At 36.9% G+C, this 27,240-nt stretch overlaps 2 protein-coding genes across 4 annotated transcripts in view; one reads left to right on the forward strand and one right to left on the reverse strand.

Annotated features, from left to right (window-relative positions):
- The window catches only part of LOC120780499 (calcium/calmodulin-dependent protein kinase kinase 2), a 284,681-nt gene that overhangs the window by 212,747 nt on the left and 44,694 nt on the right, over nt 1–27,240 (reverse strand). The gene's annotated exons all lie outside the window — the stretch shown is intronic.
- LOC120780501 lies at nt 1,037–2,198 on the forward strand. The gene has a single exon (XM_040112776.1). It carries the CDS (start codon nt 1,077–1,079, stop codon nt 2,175–2,177), a length of 1,101 nt encoding a protein of 366 aa, XP_039968710.1. The 5' UTR covers nt 1,037–1,076; the 3' UTR covers nt 2,178–2,198.

Here is a 27,240-nt window from a genome sequence, read left to right on the forward strand (position 1 = left end):
TCTAACTTTCAGAAGTTACACGCTCAACACGGATTGCTACTAAGCAAACAAAGAGACGCTATACTTATCTTTTCTAAGTTGTGATGATAACAGTTTAATAATATACTACACTAGATCCTTCCTTTCACCAATTCAATGCAACTCTGAACCTGTTTGGACACATCTGCACAAGCTGCTTATGACGCCATATTGGATATAGAAATTTTTAAGTCCTAGTATTACGCTAAATACAAAACCTTAATTATTATTACTATTAATTTCAATTGCACCTACTCTACTACATCCCAGAGTAGAGCTGTCACAAATACAAATTAAAGACACAAGTTCCGGCATCCATCTTAAGGCCAGCATGTGACATAAATATGTTTACATTCATAGTACATACCATAAGCTATACAAATTATAACAAGAACAAAAACTGAATCACCTTCGATACAAAGCAAAAGGTCAAAAGTAGACGTTAAATGCAAACAGTTCGCACTTAATGACCACAATTTTATTTTGGCTTGGGAAGTTTAAAAAGCTAAATATGAAAATAAAAAATATTGATGAATAAACAAGTAACGAGACTAATGAACGTGCCAAAAATTCAATAAGAAAAAAGTAAATATTTTATCAATCCGAAATCCACTGTTTTAATTGTTCGTCGGTTTTATCTTGGAAAATATGTACATATATGCACCGCAGCGTTACCAGAAAATTTCTTAGTGTTGTGGAAGCATTAAGAAAATTAAACTCAGATTATACTTAGATTTTTCAACACGAAATATATAAAAATAACGATTTAAAATATCTGTGTTTCGCCGGTGTATACATCTTTAATAAAAAAAAAGTGAGCTGAAAATGCATATTTGTACATAGAGATGTATATTTAATATATATGCATTTCAACATATGTAGTACCTACAACTTTCTCGTAAGAATACACAACTCATAACAAATGGTTTCTAATTATAGAGGACTAAATATAAGCATACTATATACATATATACTTATATTATAGATTATGTTTGGTGCATATCGTAAACCAGCTGCGTTAAAATTTTCTTAGCTTACACAAGAGATATATTTTAAAAATGAAGAGTTTCTTTATTTTAATATTCACCTATATTATTGCAATTTCACAAATAACTAGATGCAAAAACTCGAATTATTATACAATGCAGAAAGGCGAATATTTAGCAGAAAATAATAATAAAAACCTTGATACAAAGATCTCGAATATATTTTACAAATCTGGACAAGATGCTGAAATTGTCAAAATTAAGTTGCAGAATACGCTACGCAACTTTTTAGAAAATTTACAAAAAAACTTAACAACTTCAATAATATTAAAAACACTCGATAATAAGTTAAGCTTTGAGCGGTCGCAGCAGAAATGGCAGAAATTAAATGATCACATGGATTTCTACAGAACAGCATCCCGCGACTTACAAGAATTCTCATTTAAATCGGAAATGTTTTTGCAAATCAGTAAAAATGAAAGTGTTACTTTTTTAATGAAACTCCGCAGAGTACCCACCGGTCAGCAAATGCTGGCACCGCATGTTAAGTTGCAGTTAACAAATTATTTTGCTGAAATGGAGTTTTTTAATGTTGTATTTTTCGAAATACTTGACGAGGGAATGGAATATATTAATAATGCTCTATATATCATTCGAACAACATTTGAAAACTATGCTGATATACAGCAAAAAATTTTACGTGATGAACATTTTTTACTTGATAACTGGTGTTTTAATAAGTATTTTGAATTTTTACAAAAGTGGTCAACACAGATATATAAATGTGCCACCGAAACAAGATTACAAACGGTATACAATGTGTTTTCAATTACAAAAGTTGCGGTTAAATACCTCATGCAACAGCTAGAATTTAAAATGCAGCGTTTGTTTAATTGTTTCATTTGTAAAGAATACAGTATAAAGTGCAATTTTTTACGTTTCCCGGAAAACGACTTTGAGAAATTATTTAATATTTTAAAAGAATTACAAATATATTATGACATAGAAATAAATCGCGGGAGGGTGGAATCGAGAAGAATACAACGCAGTGAAAACATTATACGATTAAGTGAAAAGAAAAATGTAAATGCATCTAAAAAAAATTGCTTACCATTTGGTTTTCCAACAAACCAGATGCGAAATGACCTTAAGGTATGCTTCAATATTCACTAAATATTTCAATTAAAAGATTAATCAAAAACTTTAAATATTACATATTTTTAATTATCTACAATTGTGATTGAATCACTTCACCACTGCTGTAAAAAATATAGAATTCAATTTGAATTAAATTAATATAAATTATTATTGTTTTTTATTTTGGGTAAAGATTTTAATTATGCTTATTGGTTTTGCAACTGTGATAAAACTTACTTACAGCCACTCACAGGTGCAATTTGAAATGCTGCATATTGTAAACTAAAAAGTGTATGCAAGATACACTTACGTAATGATGTATAAAAACCTTAATAAAAACCATCTTTATGTCACAACTTACTTTATGAAAAGATCTATATTCTTCTTAAATATCTGAAAGCAAGTAATTAAGTTATATTTAGTGTGGCATCAATTAGCCTTTAATACGGCGTGTAATGTACTCGGCTTTGATTCGACCACCTATCTACGAAAAATGAGTTTTTCAGTTGTTAGTAACTTATGCGGTGTTAACAAATACTTTTTTCCAATAACCGGTTTCAGTAAATGTACACAATTGGTCATCCAGATCTGAAGGTTGACGGAATTGTGGATGAGTATATCGTTTTATATACTTCTATCCACTTATTGGGTTACCGTGAAACATAATCTGCGCAAAAATATTGAGCATTGACTTGTCGCCAAAAATTACCGTATTCAAGAAATCAAAATCTTTAATCTCGAGCTACCTAATTTACCATGTTTTTCTTGCCATAGTATCCGCCTCACAGTTTCGGAACAAAATGCTCCGTTTGTCTAATTTCTCCTTGCCCAAAAAGTAATTAGCTAATTTATAGCTAGTTTTAGAGGTTCCTTTTATTAATTTCATTATCGCTACTTAATTGTTGTACAAGGGACCAATTTTTTAATTTTTATTACAGATCACTTAAAGCGGAAAATAAAACTATAAAATGGTAAAAAGCACTAATTTAAAACAAATTGCGAAAATAAAAAAATACATGTAGTTGCGCAATATTAGTCGCCGTTGCAACATAAGAAATTCAGTTTTGTATAAAGTCGGAATCGAATCAGATAATATGGGTCAATTTGTGAGATTAGTATGGAAATTCGGAGAAAATATTTTTGTGATGACAGCATTAATTAGTTGAATCAAGCAGTACTTTCCCTAACCCCCTATACCTTATATAAATTTTCAATTTCCGGTTGGCTTTATGCCGCATATATCGGCCAATATATCTTTGTTGTCTTAAATGGTTATATACACTTGTGTGGGTTGTAAAACTCGATATTTTTTAATGCATTTTCTTAAAGTACGTATATAATGCAATTCAGGAGTATCTTTCTAATGGCACAGTATGCTTCTTACTAAAAATATTCCCCTGGCTCCTGTATACCAAATACAATGATTTTCAAACAAACGTTTGCCTGTGTACCTTATAAAATATTAGTCAATATGTTAATGAAACATTTTTTTCTCGTAATGATATCTCATATGGATAAAATCGGGTCAATACTACGCCTAGCCCTATAAGAATTTCAAACTACCGATTGACTTTATACCATGTCTATCGGTCAATAGGTAAAATATCTTATGAAAATTAAGTGGACGATAATACTGGATATACTATATATTGTTTAATGCCGCAAATGTGTGAAATGGGAATGAATTACTCAGCTCCCATTTAGTACATATTAATTTTTTTTATTCTAACTGACTCAGTATTTTAGCTATTTTCATAAAATTGCTTAGAAACATGTTCTCAAGTAAATTTAAGTAATGCCAAAAATTAATGCAATCAGTCCAGATCTCACTCCGGCTTTCTAATACCTATAAAATATATTACAATTACCCGCTTTAGTTTAGGAGTATATCTTATTTGAGTTATTGTTTTTGATTTTAATGCAAATATGATTTTATATGATAGAATTTTACAATTATCTCCGGCACGAAACATAATACAGTAATGAAACTCAAATATAATAAATAAATGAATTAATTTATAATAATTTTTTTTTTTTAATTTTTTACCCTCAAAATCTGAAAATTTCTTCATCCAAAATACCGGATTGAACCAAATTTTAATCCCAAGTTTATTCGAGTCTGATTGTGGGATAAATTTTAAATTTTTAATCCCAAACCTATAATTCAAAATTTAATGAAAACATTTTTTTCTCTCTAGAGAATTGAACATGATGGAGCTGCAGCTCAAAGTTGTTAATTTAAATTCAGCCTCGAAACCGATTTACGCAAGCGCGAAAATTCAAAAGTAGCTGGAAATGCTAAAATTAAATTTTCGTTTAAACTCCTATTTTGCAATGAAAAATTAAGTTTTCATATCTCGTTCATTTTTTCTATTTTAGTTTGTAAAATTGAAAATACTTGAAATTTCTGCGAACCTCTGTACATTACAAAAAATTTCAATATTTTCGTCAATAAGTCAATTGATACTCGATTCGTAAAGTACTAAATACAAAAGGTGTTGATTACTTGTGCCAGTTGTGCCTAAAGTTTATAAAATTTTAAGAATATTGTGTCAACTTTCAAGTCGATAAACTCTAACAACTTCACAACTTTAAAGCGTTTTCCCCACAACTCACGCTTCTCAAGTCGGTGCTTTTAGAACTTTGAAACTATTGCACCAATGCTCTTGACAATTTGAACACTATGACTTTACACAATTTACGAGGTATCACCAAATTATTTCCAAATTTGTTATTTTTTTTTTTTTTGCAGTAATTAAAAAGCCTATTTTTTGCCTAGGAACGACTTTTTTTCTTCAAAGTTATCTAAAAAAATTTAAAATTGGAATTTTTAACAACCCTCTCGGCGTTACCAGGGAAAACTTTTATCCAACGAATAAACCTTAATTTTTCATTTCGGATTCAATTACCAGTTGTGCGGTCAACATCCAAGTGTGCTCCGCAATTGCGACAATTTGGAAATAATCCAATCTGTGGTAATTCGTGGGTGTGTGCGCCGTGGGAGGCATTGATGTTGTCAACACGTTTCACATCGATTTCCTTGGATTAGCGGTAGCAATTGGTAAAAATCATTCAAAACAAAACACATATTTAATCGAAGTTTTTTTTTTAAACAATAACAAATCATATAAACACTCAAATAATTAATTTTCGCGGGAAAAAAGTGCACATCAGCTGTTTCTTTACTCGTTCTTTCTACGTATATTAAATCAGCTGTTCTCTTCTAACAATTTCCAATTGAAATCAGCGCTGCCATACTGGTCAAATAAAAACTGTGGCGACTTATGCACCACATTTATTATATAATTACAGATTATTTATTAAGATAACTCAAAAGACTTCTTCACTTGTTGGTGTCTATACAAGAAGTGACGCTTCTTAAAACTAAAAGCTTAGAATTCAGTTGTAACTGTAAATTTCCAAGAAGAATATAAAGAGAATGAAATAATAGAATAACTGACAAACAGTGCTGCCAGATGTGATACGACTTGTCTGTGTGCCCACAGTACTCCCCCTCAAATAAAGTCCTGCTGGACTTATTTAAGGTTGAGTTCCTTTACTATCGGGTGATTTTTTAAGAGCTTGATAACTTTTTTTTAAAAAAAAACGCATAAAATTTGCAAAATCTCATCGGTTCTTTATTTGAAACGTTAGATTGGTTCATGACATTTACTTTTTGAAGATAATTTCATTTAAATGTTGACCGCGGCTGCGTCTTTAGGTGGTCCATTCGGAAAGTCCAATTTTGGGCAACTTTTTCGAGCATTTCGGCCGGAATAGCCCGAATTTCTTCGGAAATGTTGTCTTCCAAAGCTGGAATAGTTGCTGGCTTATTTCTGTAGACTTTAGACTCGACGTAGCCCCACAAAAAATAGTCTAAAGGCGTTAAATCGCATGATCTTGGTGGCCAACTTACGGGTCCATTTCTTGAGATGAATTGTTCTCCGAAGTTTTCCCTCAAAATGGCCATAGAATCGCGAGCTGTGTGGCATGTAGCGCCATCTTGTTGAAACCACATGTCAACCAAGTTCAGTTCTTCCATTTTTGGCAACAAAGTTTGTTAGCATCGAACGATAGCGATCGCCATTCACCGTAACGTTGGTGTCCAACAGCATCTTTGAAAAAATACGGTCCAATGATTCCACCAGCGTACAAACCACACCAAACAGTGCATTTTTCGGGATGCATGGGCAGTTCTTGAACGGCTTCTGGTTGCTCTTCACCCCAAATGCGGCAAGTTTGCTTATTTACGTAGCCATTCAACCAGAAATGAGCCTCATCGCTGAACAAAATTTGTCGATAAAAAAGCGGATTTTCTGCCAACTTTTCTAGGGCCCATTCACTGAAAATTCGACGTTGTGACAGATCGTTCGGCTTCAGTTCTTGCACGAGCTGTATTTTATACGGTTTTACACCAAGATCTTTGCGTAAAATCTTCCATGTGGTCGAATAACACAAACCCAATTGCTGCGAACGGCGACGAATCGACATTTCACGGTCTTCAGCCACACTCTCAGAAACAGACGCAATATTCTCTTCTGTACGCACTGTACGCATTCGTGTGGTTGGTTTTAATGTCCAATAAAGTGAACTGAGTGCGAAACTTGGTCACAATCGCATTAATTGTTTGCTCACTTGGTCGATTCATAGTAGACCATAAATCGGACGTAAAGCGCGAAACACATTTCGAACCGAACACTGATTTTGGTAATAAAATTCAATGATTTGCAAGCGTTGCTCGTTAGTAAGTCTATTCATGATGAAATGTCAAAGCATACTGAGCATCTTTCTCTTTGACACCATGTCTGAAATCCCACGTGATCTGTCAAATACTAATGCATGAAAATCCTAACCTCAAAAAAATCACCCGATAGATCCTAGTCCGGGTGCTTGGTGCAGTTAGGCTGGTTGATGTATGTAGCGAATTCATTTGCTTGGTGAGAGTACGGCTGTGCGGCGTACTGTTGTCACTGGCCAATTGGTATGGTTAAGTAGTTGTTGCGAATTTATTTGCTCGGTGAGAGTACGGCTGTGCGGCGTACTATTGTCACTAGCCAATTTGTATGGTTAAGTAGTTGTTGTGCAGTTCTCGGTTAGGGCTATGACGGTTGCATAGGAGCCTACACGTGCGAGACTGGGTTAGGGTCTACAAGCGACCGATTGGATATTTGTGCAGTTCTCGGTTAGGGCTATGACGGTTGCATAGGAGTCTAAACGTGCGAGACTGAGTTGATCGCCTTAACTCCGTAGGTTCCGACTTTGCTACCGTTTGAAGCTTGCAGTCGAAAAGAAGTTCCTATTTTAAGTTTACGAGAAAGCCGAGTTGCCGAAATCCCGTGCCATTGTCGACGAGGAAATTCGTACTCGATGTGCGGTCGTAAATGAATAGTTGGCGATGGGTTACCATTGTTGGTAGTGCGAAATGTAGGGTGCCGAGGCGTAACGTGGCGGCCGGTTGGCAACCTGGGCGGGGGCTGATTGTGGCGTTGTGCACTTGATAGTGTTGCATGTAGCGTGGAGGCGGCGACTGATGCAAAGTGCGTTGAGCCGTATTCACTGCAGATGAAGCGATACATTGTGGACTCTAAATGATGTCGATCATATGTACCGTTGACATGTGCTGCAGTGTTTGTAGCGTCATTTGTGGTTGTGCGTGTTGCATGATGACGGCTGGTATTGCCTGCGACAATTGATATGTGGTCGGAGGTTGTGATATTGGTTGATGATGAGGTTAGAAGTTGGGTAGTTCGTACATCAGGATATGGAGGAATTATGTGCGCTGCTTCAGCGACAGGTCCTGTTGAAAAGATAGTGATTTAAGCTTAATATAGGTGATGTTGAAATGGCAACTGCAGTTGTGGCGTCCGTTGTTGCTGTTACTGCGCTGTTGCTGTTGCACCCGCGATTGCAGTTGCATTTGTACGTGCGGATTTTGCTGTTGTTGATGGTTGTGGCCATGTTGTTGCGCTGAACCAGCCAAATTCGGCTGATACAAATCGCTGGCGTTAGTGTAGTAGGTCGTGGCACCATCGCCGGCGGCTGGCGCCTGGGTGATAGCTGGCGCTTCGATGATGGCTGGGAAGAGGCCCGTAAGATCGGTGCTGGACGCCCATTGGATATCTTGTCCGCTGCCGAGGCCGTAGACGTACAGGTGGCGTATTGCGTTGGTCGTTTGCGCCAGTTACAGTTGCGCGGCCTCGTAGGCGCAACTGGGCGGCTAGGTGATGTAGTGTTGTTACACTGTAATTGTACCAATTATGGTGTGCTGTTCAATTGTAGGGGTCACCAATTATGTGGCGACTTATGCACCACATTTATTATATAATTACAGATTATTTATTAAGATAACTCAAAAGACTTCTTCACTTGTTGGCGTCTATACAAGAAGTGACGCTTCTTAAAACTAAAAGCTTAGAATTCAGTTGTAACTGTAAATTTCCAAGAAGAATATAAAGAGAATGAAATAATACAATAACTGACAAACAGTGCTGCCAGATGTGGTACGACTTGTCTGTGTGCCCACAAAACAAAAAACAAACAAAAAAATTCTTACTCAAACTGCATTATCGACAAAACGACAGGTTTCTAATACCCAGTAGAGAAATCAGTACAAAATAAAAATGGCTGAACCTCTTCATAAGGTGACGCCGAAAAACAGTCTCAGCTCATTTAGAGTAAATAAAATAAGAGAATTAGAAAAAACTAACTCACTTATAAATGAGAGGCTTAGAACTTTGGAAGCGATGTGCTATCAGTTGCATAAAGATAACATAGAATTAAAAAGAGAAAACGAAGAACTAAAATCTAGTAAAAGCAAGCATGAGAGTATTGAAGCAAAACCTTCTAGTATGAATGTAGATAAAATATACGAAACCGATGAAGATGAGCTAGCTAAAGAAACTGAGTGGATACTCAAAACGAAGCGCTCTTAAAAAAACGTAAAGCTGATACTTCTCCAACAATTATTAGCCCTTCGAAAAATAAAAATAAAGAGCAGGCGGCCAACAATGATACTAAAACCCACCGCCCACCTATTATAATAAACGACGTAAAGGATTTTAATATATTACATTGTAATAATGGGTTGTCAAAAAAGTCTTGCGGTACTTTTATTGAATTTTTTTTTTTTTTATTGAAATTGAAATGAATTTTTGATGACTCATGCCCATCTCTTGACCGATGCTACGGCTGCTACTATGCCGGTCTCTTTCGACCAATTCAGCGATTTTATCGCAATTTTCGACGACAGGCCTTAAGGAGCGTGGCGCATCTTCGACCACCTCTACACCAGAACGAAAACGTTGAAACCATAGTTGTGAGGTGGAAATGGAAACTGTATCGGGTCCATAAACTGCACAAATTTTATTGGCGGCTTGAGATGCATTTTTGCTTTTATCTTATCTACTGTAAAATATGCCGTATTTCCTCTTTATTTTGCTCCATGTTTGCGACGCAATAACTCACGAAAGACTTAAAAGAAACGACAATCAATCAAACACGTGTTAGCGCGTGAAATGAGCTTTCCAAAAAGGTATAGCATGACCTGATGCGAAGAATAAAGCTAGAACTACGCCCTTTCAGCGCCAACTAGCGAAAATACCGCAAGACTTTTTTGACAACCTATTATTACAGATCTAATAAATAACAACTCTTTAATAAAGCTTTTGAGCAACGGCGCCTACAAACTTAATGTCTTCGATGCAAATAATTATCGCACAATAACAAAATATTTATCTAATGAAAATATACCTTGGTTTAGCTACGAGAGTAAACATAATAGGCCAATAAAAGTAATGATAAAAAATTTACACCACTCGTGCGATACACAATTCATTTTAAATTATCTAAAATTTCCAAGTTTTAATGTCATAAATGCAATTAATAAGCTTAAATGGAAGACTAAAGAACCGCTAGATATGCAGTATTTGATGCTACCCAAGACATTAAGAAAATTCACCAGATCAAAACAATTCTTAGTACCGTTGTCAAAGTTGAGCCTATTAAAGCATCTAAATTAATTCCACAGTGCAAAAACTGTCAAGTTTTTGGATATACAAAAACTTCTGTGGTAAGCCATCGAGGTGTGTGAAATGTGGAGGCAAACATCCTACTATTGAAAGCAGAAAAGCTGAAAAAGAACCTGCTAAATGTTGTAACTGCGGCGATTCTCATCCTGCAAGCTACCGTGGTTGTGTCTTAGAGATAAAAAGAATGGTAATTCAGTTGAGGAGAATGTCAATGATCCGACGAACAAACCTGTTACATACGGAGAAGTAAAATCCCTTCTTTCCGTTTCTAAAGTTTCATTTGCGCAAATGGCTAAACATGGTCATACAAATGCAATTCAAAATAGTAGTCCGTTATCCCAAAATCAAAACTTATCTGGCTAAACTCACAGTTGATAAATCCACCGACTATTCACTCTGGAAAGCTGCAAGAAATATCGGGTGATTTTTTAAGAGCTTGATAACTTTTTTAAAAAAAAAACGCATAAAATTTGCAAAATCTCATCGGTTCTTTATTTGAAACGTTAGATTGGTTCATGACATTTACTTTTTGAAGATAATTTCATTTAAATGTTGACCGCGGCTGCGTCTTAGGTGGTCCATTCGGAAAGTCCAATTTTGGGCAACTTTTTCGAGCATTTCGGCCGGAATAGCCCGAATTTCTTCGGAAATGTTGTCTTCCAAAGCTGGAATAGTTGCTGGCTTATTTCTGTAGACTTTAGACTTGGCGTAGCCCCACAAAAAATAGTCTAAAGGCGTTAAATCGCATGATCTTGGTGGCCAACTTACGGGTCCATTTCTTGAGATGAATTGTTCTCCGAAGTTTTCCCTCAAAATGGCCATAGAATCGCGAGCTGTGTGGCATGTAGCGCCATCTTGTTGAAACCACATGTCAACCAAGTTCAGTTCTTCCATTTTTGGCAACAAAAAAGTTTGTTAGCATCGAACGATAGCGATCGCCATTCACCGTAACGTTGCGTCCAACAGCATCTTTGAAAAATACGGTCCAATGATTCACCAGCGTACAAACCACACCAAACAGTGCATTTTTTCGGGATGCATGGGCGGTTGGCCACCAAGATCATGCGATTTAACGCCTTTAGACTATTTTTGTGGGGCTACGTCAAGTCTAAAGTCTACAGAAATAAGCCAGCAACTATTCCAGCTTTGGAAGACAACATTTCCGAAGAAATTCGGGCTATTCCGGCGAAATGCTCGAAAAAGTTGCCCAAAATTGGACTTTCCGAATGGACCACCTAAGACGCAGCCGCGGTCAACATTTAAATGAAATTATCTTCAAAAAGTAAATGTCATGAACCAATCTAACGTTTCAAATAAAGAACCGATGAGATTTTGCAAATTTTATGCGTTTTTTTTTTTAAAAAAGTTATCAAGCTCTTAAAAAATCACCCGATATTAATAAACAAATAACCATTAAAACTAAACGAAACTGCATGGGCCGAATCGAATGAACAGAAAGCTGACGTATTTGCAAATCATTTGAGAAACACATTTACGCCTAACGATGGGTATGAGATAAACTGTGAAAATAGTTGGGTGGATCCACACATCAGCATTTCACCTGTTACTATTAAAAAAATTATAAATCTTATCGGGAACACAATACTCAAAAAAGCACCTGAGTACGATTTAATAACTGGAGAAATATTATGCAATTTACCAAAGAATTGTATAAAAAAACTTGTAAACATTATAAACAGTGCTTTATGCCTAAGATACGTGCCATCGCTTTGGAAAGTATCTGAAGTCATAATGATACCTAAGCCGGGTAAGCCAGTACACGGTGTTACATCATATAGACCAATGCCAGCTTTATCTAAAATCTTTGAGAATGTACTCATAAATAGGCTAAAATCAATAATCGCTCATAAACACCTAATACCAACACATAAATTCCGTGACCACCATTCAACAATTGACCAGGTACACCGAATCGTTAATTTCGTTGAAAATACAATCGATAAAAAGAACGTTTGTACGGCGGCCTCTTTGGACGTGTCTCAAGTTTTTGACAAAGTTTGACATACGGGTCTACTGCTCAAATTGAAATACATGCTACCCAAACAATTTTGTGAAGTAATTGCTTCATACTTAAAAGATAGATACTTCCGCATTAAATAAGAGGATGCATATTCAAACTTGCAACCGATAGAAGCGGGTGTTCCCCAGAGAAGCGTGTTGGGCCAATGCTTTATTTGCTTTTTACCAGTGACCTCCCATCTGATCAGACAGCAGTCAACGCAATTACTAAGTGGTAATCTAAGTGGCGCATAAAATTAAACGACACCAAATCAATTAATGTCGAATTTACCTTGAAAAATATATATATAGTATAACATTCCTATACCACATCATAACAGTGCTAAGTACCTAGGTATCACCTTAGATGCTAAGCTACGCTGGAAAGAGCATGTCAAAAAAAAGGAGCGAGCTTGATATGAAATTTGGCAAACTTTACCACCTAATTGGCAGGAAATCCACACTAACAATTAAAAACAAACTGTTAATATATAATCAAGTTCTAAAGCCAGTTTGGGCCTACGGAGCCCAACTATGGGGTTGCTCAAGTCAAAGCTGTATCGCCAGCATTCAGCGCTTTCAAAGTAAGGTACTAAGGACTTTAGTTAATGCTCCTTATTACATTAGATCTGCTGACTTGCACCGTGATCTAGGCGTGAATTCAGTGGTAAATGAAATCTCCTAAATAGCAAAGTCTCACATACTGAGGCTAAGACAGCACGTTAATGAGGAAGCCTCCAGACTCATCGAAACTGCTAGACGAGAAATCCGGTTGAAATGCAAGAAGCCTTCCGACCTAGTAAGACAACAGTTGCAGCAAATGTATTTCTTATTATTTAGCTTTTAAGTATCTCTCCTAATTAATTAGACTAGAATAGTTGTTAGTATTTTATTTTTATATACTAGGTACAATGTAAAATAATAATAAAAAATAAAAAAATTCGGATACTCAAGCATCAAGCAAACCGAATCTTTTCGGGACATGTTCGAATAATTGCTACACACACAAACAAATTACTCAATTAAGATTTATTTTTATAACATAAGTGTATCGCAATAATTTTTTTCAACCGTTACCATGCTTACTTTTTCGTTGTTACTTCTTTCAATTGCAATGTAACGAAATTTGATTGGCCAAAGAAATAGAACGCATTTGATTACACTGATATTTATATAATTTGTGACAGGAAAGTCCTTATGGGTTTCTAATGCAGTTTGATACCCTGAAGTATCTGAAGTCTGAAAACAGAATTTTTCTATCACCCACAAATATTCTGTAAAGTCGGCATTAGATTTTACAATACATAAAATTTCAATATATTCAATCATCTCATATTTTCATACGATCAGGGATTTATCCGGTTTAGACCAGTTCTGCCTGTTTGTTTGAAGTAAAGAGCGAATTTTACGATAATTTTTTTTACAAAATTTATCAGTAGACTAACGGTGTCCGAATCTGTTACGTGTTCTATGTTTGGATAGCAAAACGTTTTTGAGTTGACATTCTTTTACGTTTTTTAAATTACTGTGTTTAAGATTTTTAGGTACAATGCCTAGGCAGTGCGTAAATAGTGCCAACAGGTTTTGTTATGTGTGCGGAGAACTAACATCGCAAAAACCTAATATAATTCCGCTTGTAAAAGGTTACGAACTGTATTTTGGTGTTAAAATTTGGGACCAAGACAAAGCATGGGTCCCTCATATCTGTTGTAAAACTTGTGTAAAATTGTTAACAGCTTGGTTAAAAGGTTCAAATCGTAAAATGCCCTTTGCAGTGCGAATGGTTTGGAGAAAACCTAAAGACCATGTTACAGACTGCTATTTTTACCTCACGAATATTATAAGTATTGGACCGAAATCTAAGCATACGATTAATAGCGGGATTCTGTAACCAGTCTCTAGTCTCTATTTGAGACATTTTGGGGTAAAATCTCAATTTGTGACTAGTTACTATTCACTAAACAGTCTCTAGCGTTAGTCTCAAAATATTGACTCAAACTTGAGACCTGGTAATTAGCAGGTCACAAAACCAAAAAGAACTCTTGTCTGCCATTTTGAATATACTGAATAGAGATCATCACAGATATTAATCGATTATAGTTATTTTCTATTTTGTAAGCAACTCAAACACGAAAAGGTTAAAAATAAATCAATTTTACATAAATTTCGTAAATATGTCAACATATATTTTTACTTTTATTGATAATTATGTTTTTTGACTATGTTATAGAAAATTTAATATTTGTTGTCGACATATTTATTTTCACTCAAGTTTAAAAACATCTCTTAATAATTAAATGTAATAGATTTTGTGACTGTCACTTACAGAATAGCAAAATCGTCTCAAGTCTCAAAAATTGTCTCTAACTCAAAATCTCAAATTTAGAGACTTGAGACAGTATCACGGTACAGAATCGCACGGTAAGTACTGTAATTTACAAACAGCTTTAAGACCTGTCAAACACGGTGAACAAGTTGCTATTCCAAAAGCACCAGAATCTTGGAGTCTCGATGCAGAACTGGAATCGACTAGCTCTTCAAGTGATGTTACAGAAAACGGCAAAGGAAATGACAACCGATCCTTTATTCGATTTACCAGGATGTTCAACAGTGTCGCATCTAATTTCACAGGTTAGAACCTTCTCCAAAGTGATGTAAATTACTTTTTACAGAAAAAGGCAGAAAGACCACACAAATTGCAGAAGTTAACCTTTTGTTTAACGCACTAGGACAAAAACATGATCCACGTGATTGGCGTCTATTCATTGATTCCTTTAAACTTAGTTTAGCTCATGCTGTTCATATGAAGGAATCATATGAGAATATGAGAGTTCTTTTAGAGCACATCCGTTATTATAAGTATGGTTGGGCAATATGTGGAGACCAAAAAGTAATATCCCTTCTTTTTGGAATGCAACTAGGATATACGAAAAATTGTTAATTCCTTTGCGAATGGGACATCCGTGCGAGAGTCATTATGCCATTATATACAGTAGCAGTGGCCAGTAGGTCAGGCACTCACTCCGGGACAAAAAAACGTTACCAGTGAACATCTAGTTTAATGAAGAATTTTGTTAAGGCAATGGGCAGAAATGAAAGAGGGTTCTTGTATCTGAAACAAAAATTTCCAAGAGTCAGTGAAGCAAAAATTAAGGGGGACATATTTGTGGGTCCATAAATAAGAGAACGAATTAAAGATAAAACATTTGAATAAATGCTCAATGAAACTGAAATACGAGCCTGGGGTGCGATGTTAAAAATTGTCTTGGAAATATGAAAGCTGACAATTACAAAGATCTTGTGACTGAACTACTTACTATAAAAAAATGGGTTGCAACATGTCCCTTAAAATTCACTTTCTGGACTCCCATCTAGATTTTTTGGGGAACGGTTCCACCAAGATTTTTCTGCTATGGAGAAACGGTACCAAGGCAAGTGGAGCCAGTTTGCTTGCCGATTACTGCTGGACACTGTTAAGTGATACTCCAAAAACAAAATAAAGCCAAATAACATCGACAGTAACATTTTAAGGTACTATTTGGTTAATAAAATAATATAACAACAATACAAGGTGCGTTCCAAAGTAAACAGGACATTCTCAATCTAGCGGCCCCTGGTGGCGCCATCTATATGTCGGTGCATATGGTGAGTTAGAATCTGCTATCTTTATCGATTATCCAGTGAGAAGTAAAGTTATTGCGCTTTGAGTGTCGTATGTTTGTGTTATCGGTGCGAAAATGAACTTCGAACAAAGAGCCAACATTAAATTTCGTTTTAAAATTGGTAAAACTTTTACCGAAACGTTTCAATTGATTGAACAAGTTTATGGCGATGATTGCCTATTCCGTAGCAGAGTGCACGAGTGGTTTCAAAGTTTCAAAGTGGTCGTGAGGACATAAATGACGATCAACATGTGGGCCAATCAAAATCCGTGATCACCGGAAATTCCACCGAAACTTTAAATTCATCAAAAATCAGCCGAAATAATCTTTGAAATTCATGGAAATGGAATTGAACATCTCCAAAACATCGATTTATCGCTTTTTGACCAAACATTTGGGCTTACGAAAGGTGTGTGCACGGTTTGTTCCGCACAAATTGACTGACAACCAAAAATTGCTCAGAATCCACTATTCGATCGACGCTTGTGACCGATTATTTGACTAAAAATTATATTTTAACCATTAATCACCGTATTCACCTGATATTGCACCGTGTGACTTCTTCCTTTTCAGAAAAATGCATTTGCCCATGAAAGGAAAGCGTTATGCAGACGTAGAGGCCATTCAAAAAGCTTGCACCGGCATACTGACGGCCATACCGGCCGACGAGCTAAAACACTTGTTCGAGATGCTTTTGGGCCGTGCAAAAAGCTTTATTGAAGGAGAAGGCGACTATTTCGAATAAAATAAATTGATTTTGCCGAAAAAATCATTTGTTCTGTATAAATCCTGTAACAGCGGACAATACTTCCAGAATGTATCAACAGCAGATGCTAAAAAAAGGGACAGCGACGAATTCAGCAAGATTCACAACAGACCTATACTAGTTAGTATAAAGAGAAGCAATAAACATGTAATAGGTCAGTCTTAAGAGTATTAATAAAGAGTACACATTTCGGTGCAGCTTAAAAATATATTATTTTGACTTATTTTTACTTCATGTAAAAATTAACTTGCGCACGGACTGGATTCGGTAGAGAGCGTTCCTAGCTAACGAACGGGCGGCTGGTCACTTGTCTCCGAGCACCTGGAGAGTCAAGACAAACATTTTCGCGTGACATGTTTCTGTGAGTGGTGCAAGTCAAAAAAGGCAGCGTTCGTTAGAGCAGAGGTAGGCGATTAAATTCTGTAAAAAACTCTGTAAATCTGCAGCTGAGACGTTGGATATGATCAGGGATGGGCACCATCACAATCAAACAAGCATCACAAAATGAGATTGTGTTAGTGCGCTTACTGTGGGACCAAGCGTACCAGCAACCAAAAATAATCAGTCTGCTTGCAGATGTCGAACGAGCAGGTCTATGTCGCACGAAGCCGCAATGCTACGAATACGTATGTATATACATATGCACATTTTTAAGAATATGTGTATAAACCATTGAATATAAAATATAATTATTTTTCATTTCAAGCAAGAATAAAATTTAAGTTATTAGTTAATTATAAATTAGTAATCTAATTCATTTAAAAACTTAAAAATAAAATTAAATTTGTATATGAAAAGAAAATATAAATCTATATTTGAATTCATCGAATATTTTAAATATATAACGAAACTTCAATAAAGTTAAAGCTATTAGAAAATGAAAGCTATTATAATATGAAATATTATGAATACACATTTCAAGAGGTCAGTGTTTATACTCGCATATGTGTTCATTTATATACGGCATAGAACTCGTGCGCATCAACCTGCTCAGTTCAACTTCTGATTGCAGACTGATTTTAACATCGCTTTGTTCCATCGTAAGTGCTCGTTTTACGCTCTTCGCTTGTGCGTGTTAGTGACAATCGGTGTGTGTACGTATACGATAGCTTACGCTCTTTTAGCACCTGCTAAGACTTTGCCCATGCCTGGATATGATCATCAAGCAGTCTTACCCAGATGTTGCTATACCAAGAAGTGGTGTGTTTCGGTGACACCAGACCCTTTTGGAGGGCCGGGAAGAGGTTGCTGCTAAATGAGCAAATCCAAAGTGAAAACGATGCTCATTGGTGACATCAAAGGCATCGTCCACCATGAATTTATCCTCAAGAGACTCAAACAAAAGGTCAATCGGGTCCGTCAAGACATCGCAGTCGATTGGAAGTTGCACCACGACAACGCCCCGGCTCACACCGCCTTTCTTGTGAACAGGTGTCTAACCACAAACCCTGTATAAAAGGCAAAAATCCAACAAAGATTGCCAAAATTTTGAATTGTTCAAGGAAAATGGTATAAACCGCAATAAATTTTGTTAAAAGTGATCCCAAAATACTGAAAAAATATTGCAAATCTCCTGCACGTACAACAACGGAACATGGTGATATCTCAATCATCAGATATAGCAAGGCAAGATCCTTTTAAATCGTTCCGAGGGAGTATGGCTGAAATGAGAAATTTGGGTTTGGCGCATCCAGAAGACTTGTACGAAGGCGTTTTAATGCATTGCTGTCCAAAAGAAGCATAAGAGCACGGATCAATTTTGCCAAAGAACATTTTTATACCTGAGACAGACAAGTAGTAACAATATATATATGGTACAAATACCATATGTGTGTCACCAAATACCAGCAAAATACCATGTGAGCAATGTAGTATTTTGCTGGTAACAATACTATGATGTTTCATTGTTAAAAAAACAGGTAACAAACTTTGCTAAAAGCTTTTACACAAAAGCTCTTCGAAATATTCTGTCAAAATGACTTAAAAAATTAATTAATGAAATGGAAAACAAAAAAATTTTCACAATTTTTTTCGTCGAAAAAGCAGGAAATGCCTCATTTCATGTGGGGATTTTAGAGAGACTTTAAACATATCGCTTTTTTGCAATGAAAATATATTACTTTAGAGTATTTTAAATAATTGCACTTTTTTTCAATAACACACAACTACATAAGTACATATTTATTGTTTACATTTTTTTTTTTTTGAAATATTTAATGCCTATGAAACAAAGGTAGTATTTCAGTTTACTACATTGCCATGTGTGTCACCAACGTAGTAAACAGAATACCATGATACCTTTACATGTCTGTCTCGGGTATTAGAGAACAGAAGAGAACATTAAATTTTGGAAAACAGTACATTGGTGCGATGAAACAAAGGTGAGTCTTTTTGGATCCGATGGCAAATCATTTGTCCATCGTCCGAGGTGTCAGACATACATATAACTCCAGATACGCCACAAACACTCTTAAGCACGGATGTTCAATGGACCAATTTTCATGTCCCATCATTCTCAAAAAAAAAAAAAAATATGGAACCATTAGCGTTCGAATCAATGCAGTTAATTTGAATTTTTTTGAATGACAATGATGGAAAGCACGCAGCTAAAAATGTGAAGCATAGACCCACTGCAGAAAGCATTGACGTCCTGAGTGACCAGCGCAAAGTCCCGATACAAAATTAATTGAAAAATTATGGAGCTATAAGATGCAGATTGCTCAGATTTTAAAAAATCTGAAGAACTTTGAACCGGGATCGATGAGGTATGATGTTTGCAATTCCACAAAGCCAGAAGTTAGTTGAGATTTTGCCCCGATGCACATAGGAGCATTTGGTCTCAAAAACCGGACAAAATTATTTAAAGTTTTTGCGCAATTGTATCTATTTTAGGCGCAAAGAAACACTGTTATGAATATATCATGTTCTGCAATTTTCATTCAGTTGTCCCAAGTATTGGCGGGTATATCCAACATAAAGTCATCTATAAGTTCTAAAATCTTTATATTGGTATATGGGGGCTCAGGAAAGTACTGACCCGACACAACCCATTTTTGACAGAATGAAATACTATTGCCATAAAAGAGTTCTGTGCGAATTTCAGTTTCATATCTCACACATTGAATGATATTTTCGGTCAAAAGTCAACTATTGGTATCGGGTCCACATGTTCGGTACCTAGGCGCTTGAACAGTTTTGGTTGGATTTGGACAATTATTGATCAAAAGGTGGCTTACTTTAAGGGAATTATTACCGCAAAATTTTATTCCGTTATATTAATTAATTCTTTATTTGCCTTCTGGAAAGTGAAAGAATCAAATGGAATTTTAAATTGTGTTATATGGGAAGTAGGCGTGGTTGTAGTCCGATTTCGCTCATTTCCACAAAGTAACATAAGAATATGAAAGGAATGTTATGTTCCAAATTTTGTCGAAATCGGTCAGTCCGGTCCCGAGATATGGGATTTCACCAGAAAGTGGGCGGTGCCACGCCCATTGTCCAATTTTCACACCGGCTCCGATAGAGCCCCCTTATATCATCTATATATCACACGTATATAATAATTGGAGGATGGAGTCATGTGTAGAAGTTCACGCAAGTGAGGAAAGTTCTCTGATCGCCATTCACTTGGGAGTGGCCAGAAACGATTCTTTTACACATGGTTCAGGCAGCTCACTACTTCCGGTCTTTGACCAAGTATCCTCTGGGTAGCCTAAGAACATCCGTTCGAAGGCGAGCTAAAGTGAGAAGGCGAAACATTCCCTACAAGGGTTGTGCGCTGGGTTTGGGACCCGCCACGTAAAAAACACCCCCAGTGAAGAGCTACAACCAGCCTCGGATGAGAGACCCCTTTGATGACGACCATGGCAAACGAAATAAGGACTACGAATTGAGGGCATGCACCTGGAATGTCCGGTCCCTTAATTGGGAAGGTGCCGCTGCCCAGCTGGTTGATGTCCTCGTAAAGACAAAGGCTGACATCACCGCCGTCCAAGAAATGCGATGGACGGGACAAGGACAGAGACGAGTAGGTCCTCAGACATTTACTACAGTGGCCATATAAAGGAGCGCAAGTTTGGTGTAGGATTCGTGGTGGGAGAGAGACTCCGTCGCCGAGTACTATCATTCACTGCGGTGAATGAACGTCTAGCCACAATCCGCATCAAAGCGAGGTTCTTCAACATATCGCTGATTTGCGCCCACGCCCCGACGGATGAGAAGGACGATGTGACCAAAGATGCCTTCTATGAGCGCTTGGAGCGCGCTTATGAGAGCTGCCCACGCCACGATGTCAAAATCGTGCTTGGCGACTTTAACGCCAGGGTGGGCAAAGAAGGTATATTTGGCACTACGGTCGGTAAATTCAGCCTCCACGACGAAACATCCCCAAATGAGTTGAGGCTGATTGACTTCGCCGGGGCCCGAAATATGGTTATCTGTAGTACTAGATTCCAGCATAAGAAGATTCATCAAGCTACCTGGCTGTCTCCGGATCGAAAAACTACCAACCAGATCGATCATGTTGTGATAGACGGAAGACACGTCTCCAGTGTTTTAGATGTGCGTGCGCTCCGAGGTCCCAACATCGACTCGACCACTATCTTGTTGCAGCAAGATCTGCACCCGCCTCTGTGCAGCAAAAACGCGCGCCACCAAACACAAGGAAGGTTCGACGTCGAGAAGCTGTGCAATCACAACAGACAGCCGAACGATTTTCTACTCGGCTTGCACTCCTGCTCTCTGAGAGCACTCGTCAACAACTCGGTATAAGGGAACTGTGGGACGGCATTTCAAACTCCTTACGTACAGCTGCAACCGAAACCATTGGTTTTCGGAAAGTGCAAAAGAACAGCTGGTACGACGAGGAGTGCCGTGTCGCAGCGGAGAGAAAACAGGCTGCCTACCTCGCAACGTTACGATCGACCACTACACGTGCGGGATGGATAGATACCGAGAGTTGAAGAGGGAAGCGAGACGCATTTGTAGACAGAAGAAGAAAGAGGCTGCAATGCGTGAGTACGAAGAGCTTGATAAGCTGGCCGACAGGGGTAATGCTCGAAAATTCTACGAAAAAATGCGGCGGCTTACGGAAGGTTTCAAGACCGGAGCGTATTCCTGTAGAACCCCCAAAGGTGATCTAGTCACTGATGCCCAGAGCATACTTAAATTATGGAGGGAACACTTCTCCAGCCTGCTGAATGGCAGTGAACGCACAACACCAGGAGAAGGCGAACCTGATTCCCCAATCGATGACGATGGAGCAGACGTTCCATTACCCGACCATGAAGAAGTTCGAATAGCAATTGCCCGCCTGAAGAACAACAAAGCGGCAGGGGCCGACGGATTGCCGGCCGAGCTATTCAAACACGGCGGCGAAGAACTGATAAGGAGCATGCATCAGCTTCTTTGTAAAATATGGTCGGACGAAAGCATGCCCAACGATTGAATTTAAGTGTGCTATGCCCAATCCATAAAAAAAGGAGACCCCACAATCTGCGCCAACTACCGTGGGATTAGCCTCCTCAACATCGCATATAAGGTTCTATCGAGCGTATTGTGTGAAAGATTAAAGCCCACCGTCAACAAACTGATTGACCTTATCAGTGTGGCTTTAGACCTGGCAAATCAACAACCGACCAGATATTCACCATGCGCCAAATCTTGGAAAAGACCCGTGAAAGGAGAATCGACACACACCACCTCTTCGTCGATTTCAAAGCTGCTTTCGACAGCACGAAAAGGAGCTGCCTTTATGCCGCGATGTCTGAATTTGGTATCCCCGCAAAACTAATACGGCTGTGTAAACTGACGTTGAGTAACACCAAAAGCTCCGTCAGGATCGGGAAGGACCTCTCCGAGCCGTTCGATACCAAACGAGGTTTCAGACAAGGCAGTGATTCCTATCGTGTGACTTTTTCAACCTGCTTTTGGAGAAAATAGTTCGAGCCGCAGAACTAAATAGAGAAGGTACCATCTTCTATAAGAGTGTACAGCTGTTGGCGTATGCCGATGATATTGATATCATCGGCCTCAACACCGCGCCGTTAGTTCTGCTTTCTCCAGGCTGGACAAGGAAGCACAGAAAATGGGTCTGGCAGTGAACGAGGGCAAGACGAAATATCTCCTGTCATCAAACAAACAGTCGTCGCATTCGCGACTTGGCACTCACGTCACTGTTGACAGTCATAACTTTGAAGTCGTAGATAATTTCGTCTATCTTGGAACCAGCGTAAACACCACCAACAATGTCAGCCTAGAAATCCAACGCAGGATAACTCTTGCCAACAGGTGCTACTTCGGACTGAGTAGGCAATTGAGAAGCAAAGTCCTCTCTCGACAAACAAAACCAAACTCTATAAGTCACTCATAATTCCCGTCCTGCTGTATGGTGCAGAGTCTTGGACGATGTCAACAACGGATGAGTCGACGTTGCGAGTTTTCGAGAGAAAAGTTCTGCGAAAGATTTATGGTCCTTTGCGCGTTAGCCACGGCGAATACCGCATTCGATGGAACGATGAGCTGTACGAGATATACGACGACATCGACATAGTTCAGCGAATTAAAAGACAGCGGCTACGCTGGCTAGGTCATGTTGTCCGGATGGACGAAAACACTCCAGCTCTGAAAATATTCGACGCAGTACCCGCCGGGGAAGCAGAGGAAGAGGAAGACCTCCACTCCGTTGGAAGGACCAAGTGGAGAAGGACCTGGCTTCGCTTGGAATATCCAATTGGCGCCACGTAGCGAGAAGAAGAAACGACTGGCGCGCTGTTGTTAACTCGGCTATAATCGCTTAAGCGGTTTCTACGCCAATTAAGAAGAAGAAGATATAATAATTTAGCTGGATTTCAGTAATTAATTTAAAAAAAAATAAATAAAGCAGTTCTCATTTTATGCAAGTGACCAACCTAATTCAACGCGCTTTTTTTAAAGGGGGGAAAGACGGGGAAAATATTTAAGCTTATATGTTAAGTAGAAACCCTGTAGTTTACTAAGAAACATAATTCAAAGCTCGACCTCGCCCGACACTATAACAAAAACACTAATTTCTAAAAAATTAAAAAAAAAAATTAGTTTTTTTAATGATTCATTGTTTTCCCAAAAAAAAACAAACTAACACATTAACTTAATTAATCTTTATATCAGCAATATTAAATACATACCATGTTGTCCAGAATTCATAAACAATATTTTCCAGAATTCACTTCACGCAACACAAAAAACCACTTGCAATTTCGAGAACAATAGAGAGTTTCGCGAATAAGCACGTGCGTGCTGACCGAAATCTAGTTTCCGACTACTTGTCTGGCAACATAGTGGTCTGAAGGTCATTCATTTAATCGGTTCATTGTAGAAAGGTTACTTATGTAGGTACTAAAAAAAATCAATTTTGAGTATCATCGCTGAAGTTTGTAATTTTCATTTTTGTCCGGTTTTTGAAGGAAAATGCTCCTATGTGCGATGTTGCCAAGCAATTTCGAAAAATTGTGGACAACTACAATACAATTCCTTCAAATAAAATTTCTAAATTCCCGCAGAAGCAGCTGTGTTATTCTATGTTCAGACCAAAATTCGGAATTGGAAAGTAAATATTTTTCATAAAACGAATTTAATATTAAAAAAGTTTTTAATATTAATAATGTTTCTTGTTTATATTAATAAAAAGAAGAGATTTATTGCATGCTTAAAGTGTGCTATTTTTTTGTTCATGACTGTATGTTTAATATAATTGGGCGTAATAGCGATTTTAACCGTATAGTAAAAAGATCACAAAAATGCTTGTTTTTGCACGAATTAACCTTACCCTTATCTGTAATAAGTGATAAGGTTAAGGTTGCAGTATTCGATCATTTTAAAAGAAATTTAAAAACTTACATTTTAATTTATTATAATTACTTTAGAAAATTTATTTTTATATACGCTAAATATGTACATAAATTATAAATTTCATTATACTTGTATTTTTCGTATTACTAATAAATATTAGGAATTAATTTAATATGAATAATAGAGCGGGTCAATTTGCAGGAAGCCAAACAAACGGAAAAACTAATTTATAATTTGAATTATTACGATATTATTTTACAACTAATATTTGTTCAATAATTGCAAACATAAATCCTTACTCCTCAACGATTTATCGAATACCGTATTAAAGTAGTATAACCGCTTTCTTCAAAGCTACCAATTTATACGTGTTTAAATGAGTTAAGCATCCACCCACTCTACCCGGGAAAAACTGGGCCATCCTAATAAGACAGCGTATTCCCAAATAAATTGGGTCAACATTTATTCATGGTCCTTCGAGCCTTACAGAAAGGCACTATTGGAAAAACTAAAATCAAAATAAATGTAAAAGTGGTGACATGAGGTGCGGTACAAAGTTCGAAATAAACATACATACATACATACATATGTACATTTATACACAGAACTAAATTCGCAATATTAAATAAAAGAAAAGAAAAAATATAACAAAAAAAAACCAAATCAAAAGACCGCGGTGGGCTAAAATAAAAAATAAAAACAAGAGGGTATATCCAAATAAAATCTGCGAAAACAAAAACAGAGGTGACAATTAGTTACTATTACAAAAATATAAACATAAAAGTGCAGTGCGAAACATAATAACTAACAACAGAAAAAAAGAGGTTCAATTCGATAAAAGAGAACTGAGACAGATATACATAAGGCAAAGGAAATACAGTGCAAAACAATAAAACTACAATAAAAGAGCGGGCGCGAAACACAAAACTAAAATAATAATAGCCAACAAAATACGTACATTTGTAACTGCAAAAAGCGCGCGAATTACAAAACAGACTCTAAAAACATCAAACAACAACAAGCACAATATAGGACTGGAGGAAAAAGCCAAAGGCACACGCACAAGCACACGCACGAACAAGTATCCATTTACATACACTCATAGTCCCCAAAACCCACTGGCGGAAAGTGAGTTGTATCGATTCCTTTTTGGCTAAATGAGCACCTGACCCCCCTCTTAGTATAATAAAACTACACCCCACTCATACACACCACACTCAACACGACTACACCATCTACATCATCCACACATCATTTCATCACACTCTCATCTCATCATTATCTACACCACACCTTTCACACCACACCTTTCACACCACACCCGAGGACACCAAACACAAGTAACAAAAGGGACTGGCGGACGGCGCCAGAGCCTCTTTCTTATTCGATCCGTGTTCGCACATATTGACAACCGACCAGTTTGTACTTTTCTTCGGAACGCTATCGCAGCAAAGGTGAGTGCCGTGCTTTTTATGTTTGTCAGCAAACTTTACATGGTCCTTCGAGCCGTACCGGACGGCACAAAGTGAAAAAAAAAAAAAAAAAAAAAAAATTATTACGGTCACGCGTTAACAAAATAATAAAATAATCACGGTCACGCGGTAACAAAATAATCACGGCGGCAACAAAATTATATACATACTTATTGAAATTAAACTAAACAAAAAAAAAAAAAACGGTAGTGAAAAAGTGACACAAAAAAAAAAAAAAAAAAAAAACCCCGTTGGTGACAAAACGGGAAGAAAAGAAAAAAAACCGGTAGTGACAAAACTTTGTAAAATCAAAAAAAAAAAAAAAAAACCCCCGTTGGTGGAAAACGGGAAGAAAAAAAAAAAAAAACCGGTAGTGACAAAACTTTGTAAAATCACAAACAACAAAAAAAAACACCCGTTGGTGGCAAAACGGGAAGAAAAGAAATAAATCGGCAGTGACAAATCTTGGAAAAAAAAAAAAATATACATATATGCATAGTATATATAAATAAATAAGCGAATGGTGACAAAAGTTAGCAAAACGACAAAAAATTTTTTACATACATACATGTGAACAACATACATACATAAAACAGTGAAGAAACGTGCAAAGTGCAAAAAAAAAAAAAAAGGTGAACAAACGTGCAAAGTGCAAAAAAAAAAAAAAAAAAAAAAAAAAAAGGAAAGTGCGGTGGAAAAAGAAAAAAAAATTTATGGTATACTCATACATACATAAATGCATATGTATATAAATTAAAGAGAGATAGTGGAGTGGCTAAAGTGACTGAAAACATAACAAAAAAAAACCTTAAGAGTGCATCAGTGAGGTGAAAAAATTGCGCTGTGAAAAAAGGAAAAAAAGAGAAAATAGAAAATAAAACAAAGTCAATAAAGGCATAGTTAGTCAGGTGCAGTGAAAAATAACTTACAAACGGACGTTCCTTTAAATTTTTATATATCACATTCTATACATACATATGTATGGTTTAAACACGAAAACTTAAATTTACGGTTCAGACCAAAATTCGGGTCGAAAAATAATTGAAAACCGTTACCAAGCTGTTTTCGCTGTTCGGTTTATTTTTCGGGAAAAACCGAAAACCGCTAAGAAAGCAGTTTGGTACTGTATATGACAGATTAGCAATTGCCGGTAAATGCCTTCCGTTGTGTTATAACACACAACTACCCAGAAAAAAATCTATAAAAATTCAAGTATTTACTTGAGAAATTTCCAGCAAGACCCCTTATACTTAACCAAGTATAAGCAGGATTGCTTAAAAAAAAAAAAAAAAAAGGTACGGCAATCAAAAAAAACAAAAAAAACGT

Source organism: Bactrocera tryoni, unplaced genomic scaffold (assembly GCF_016617805.1).
Source record: "Bactrocera tryoni isolate S06 unplaced genomic scaffold, CSIRO_BtryS06_freeze2 scaffold_25, whole genome shotgun sequence".
NCBI lineage: Eukaryota > Metazoa > Arthropoda > Insecta > Diptera > Tephritidae > Bactrocera > Bactrocera tryoni.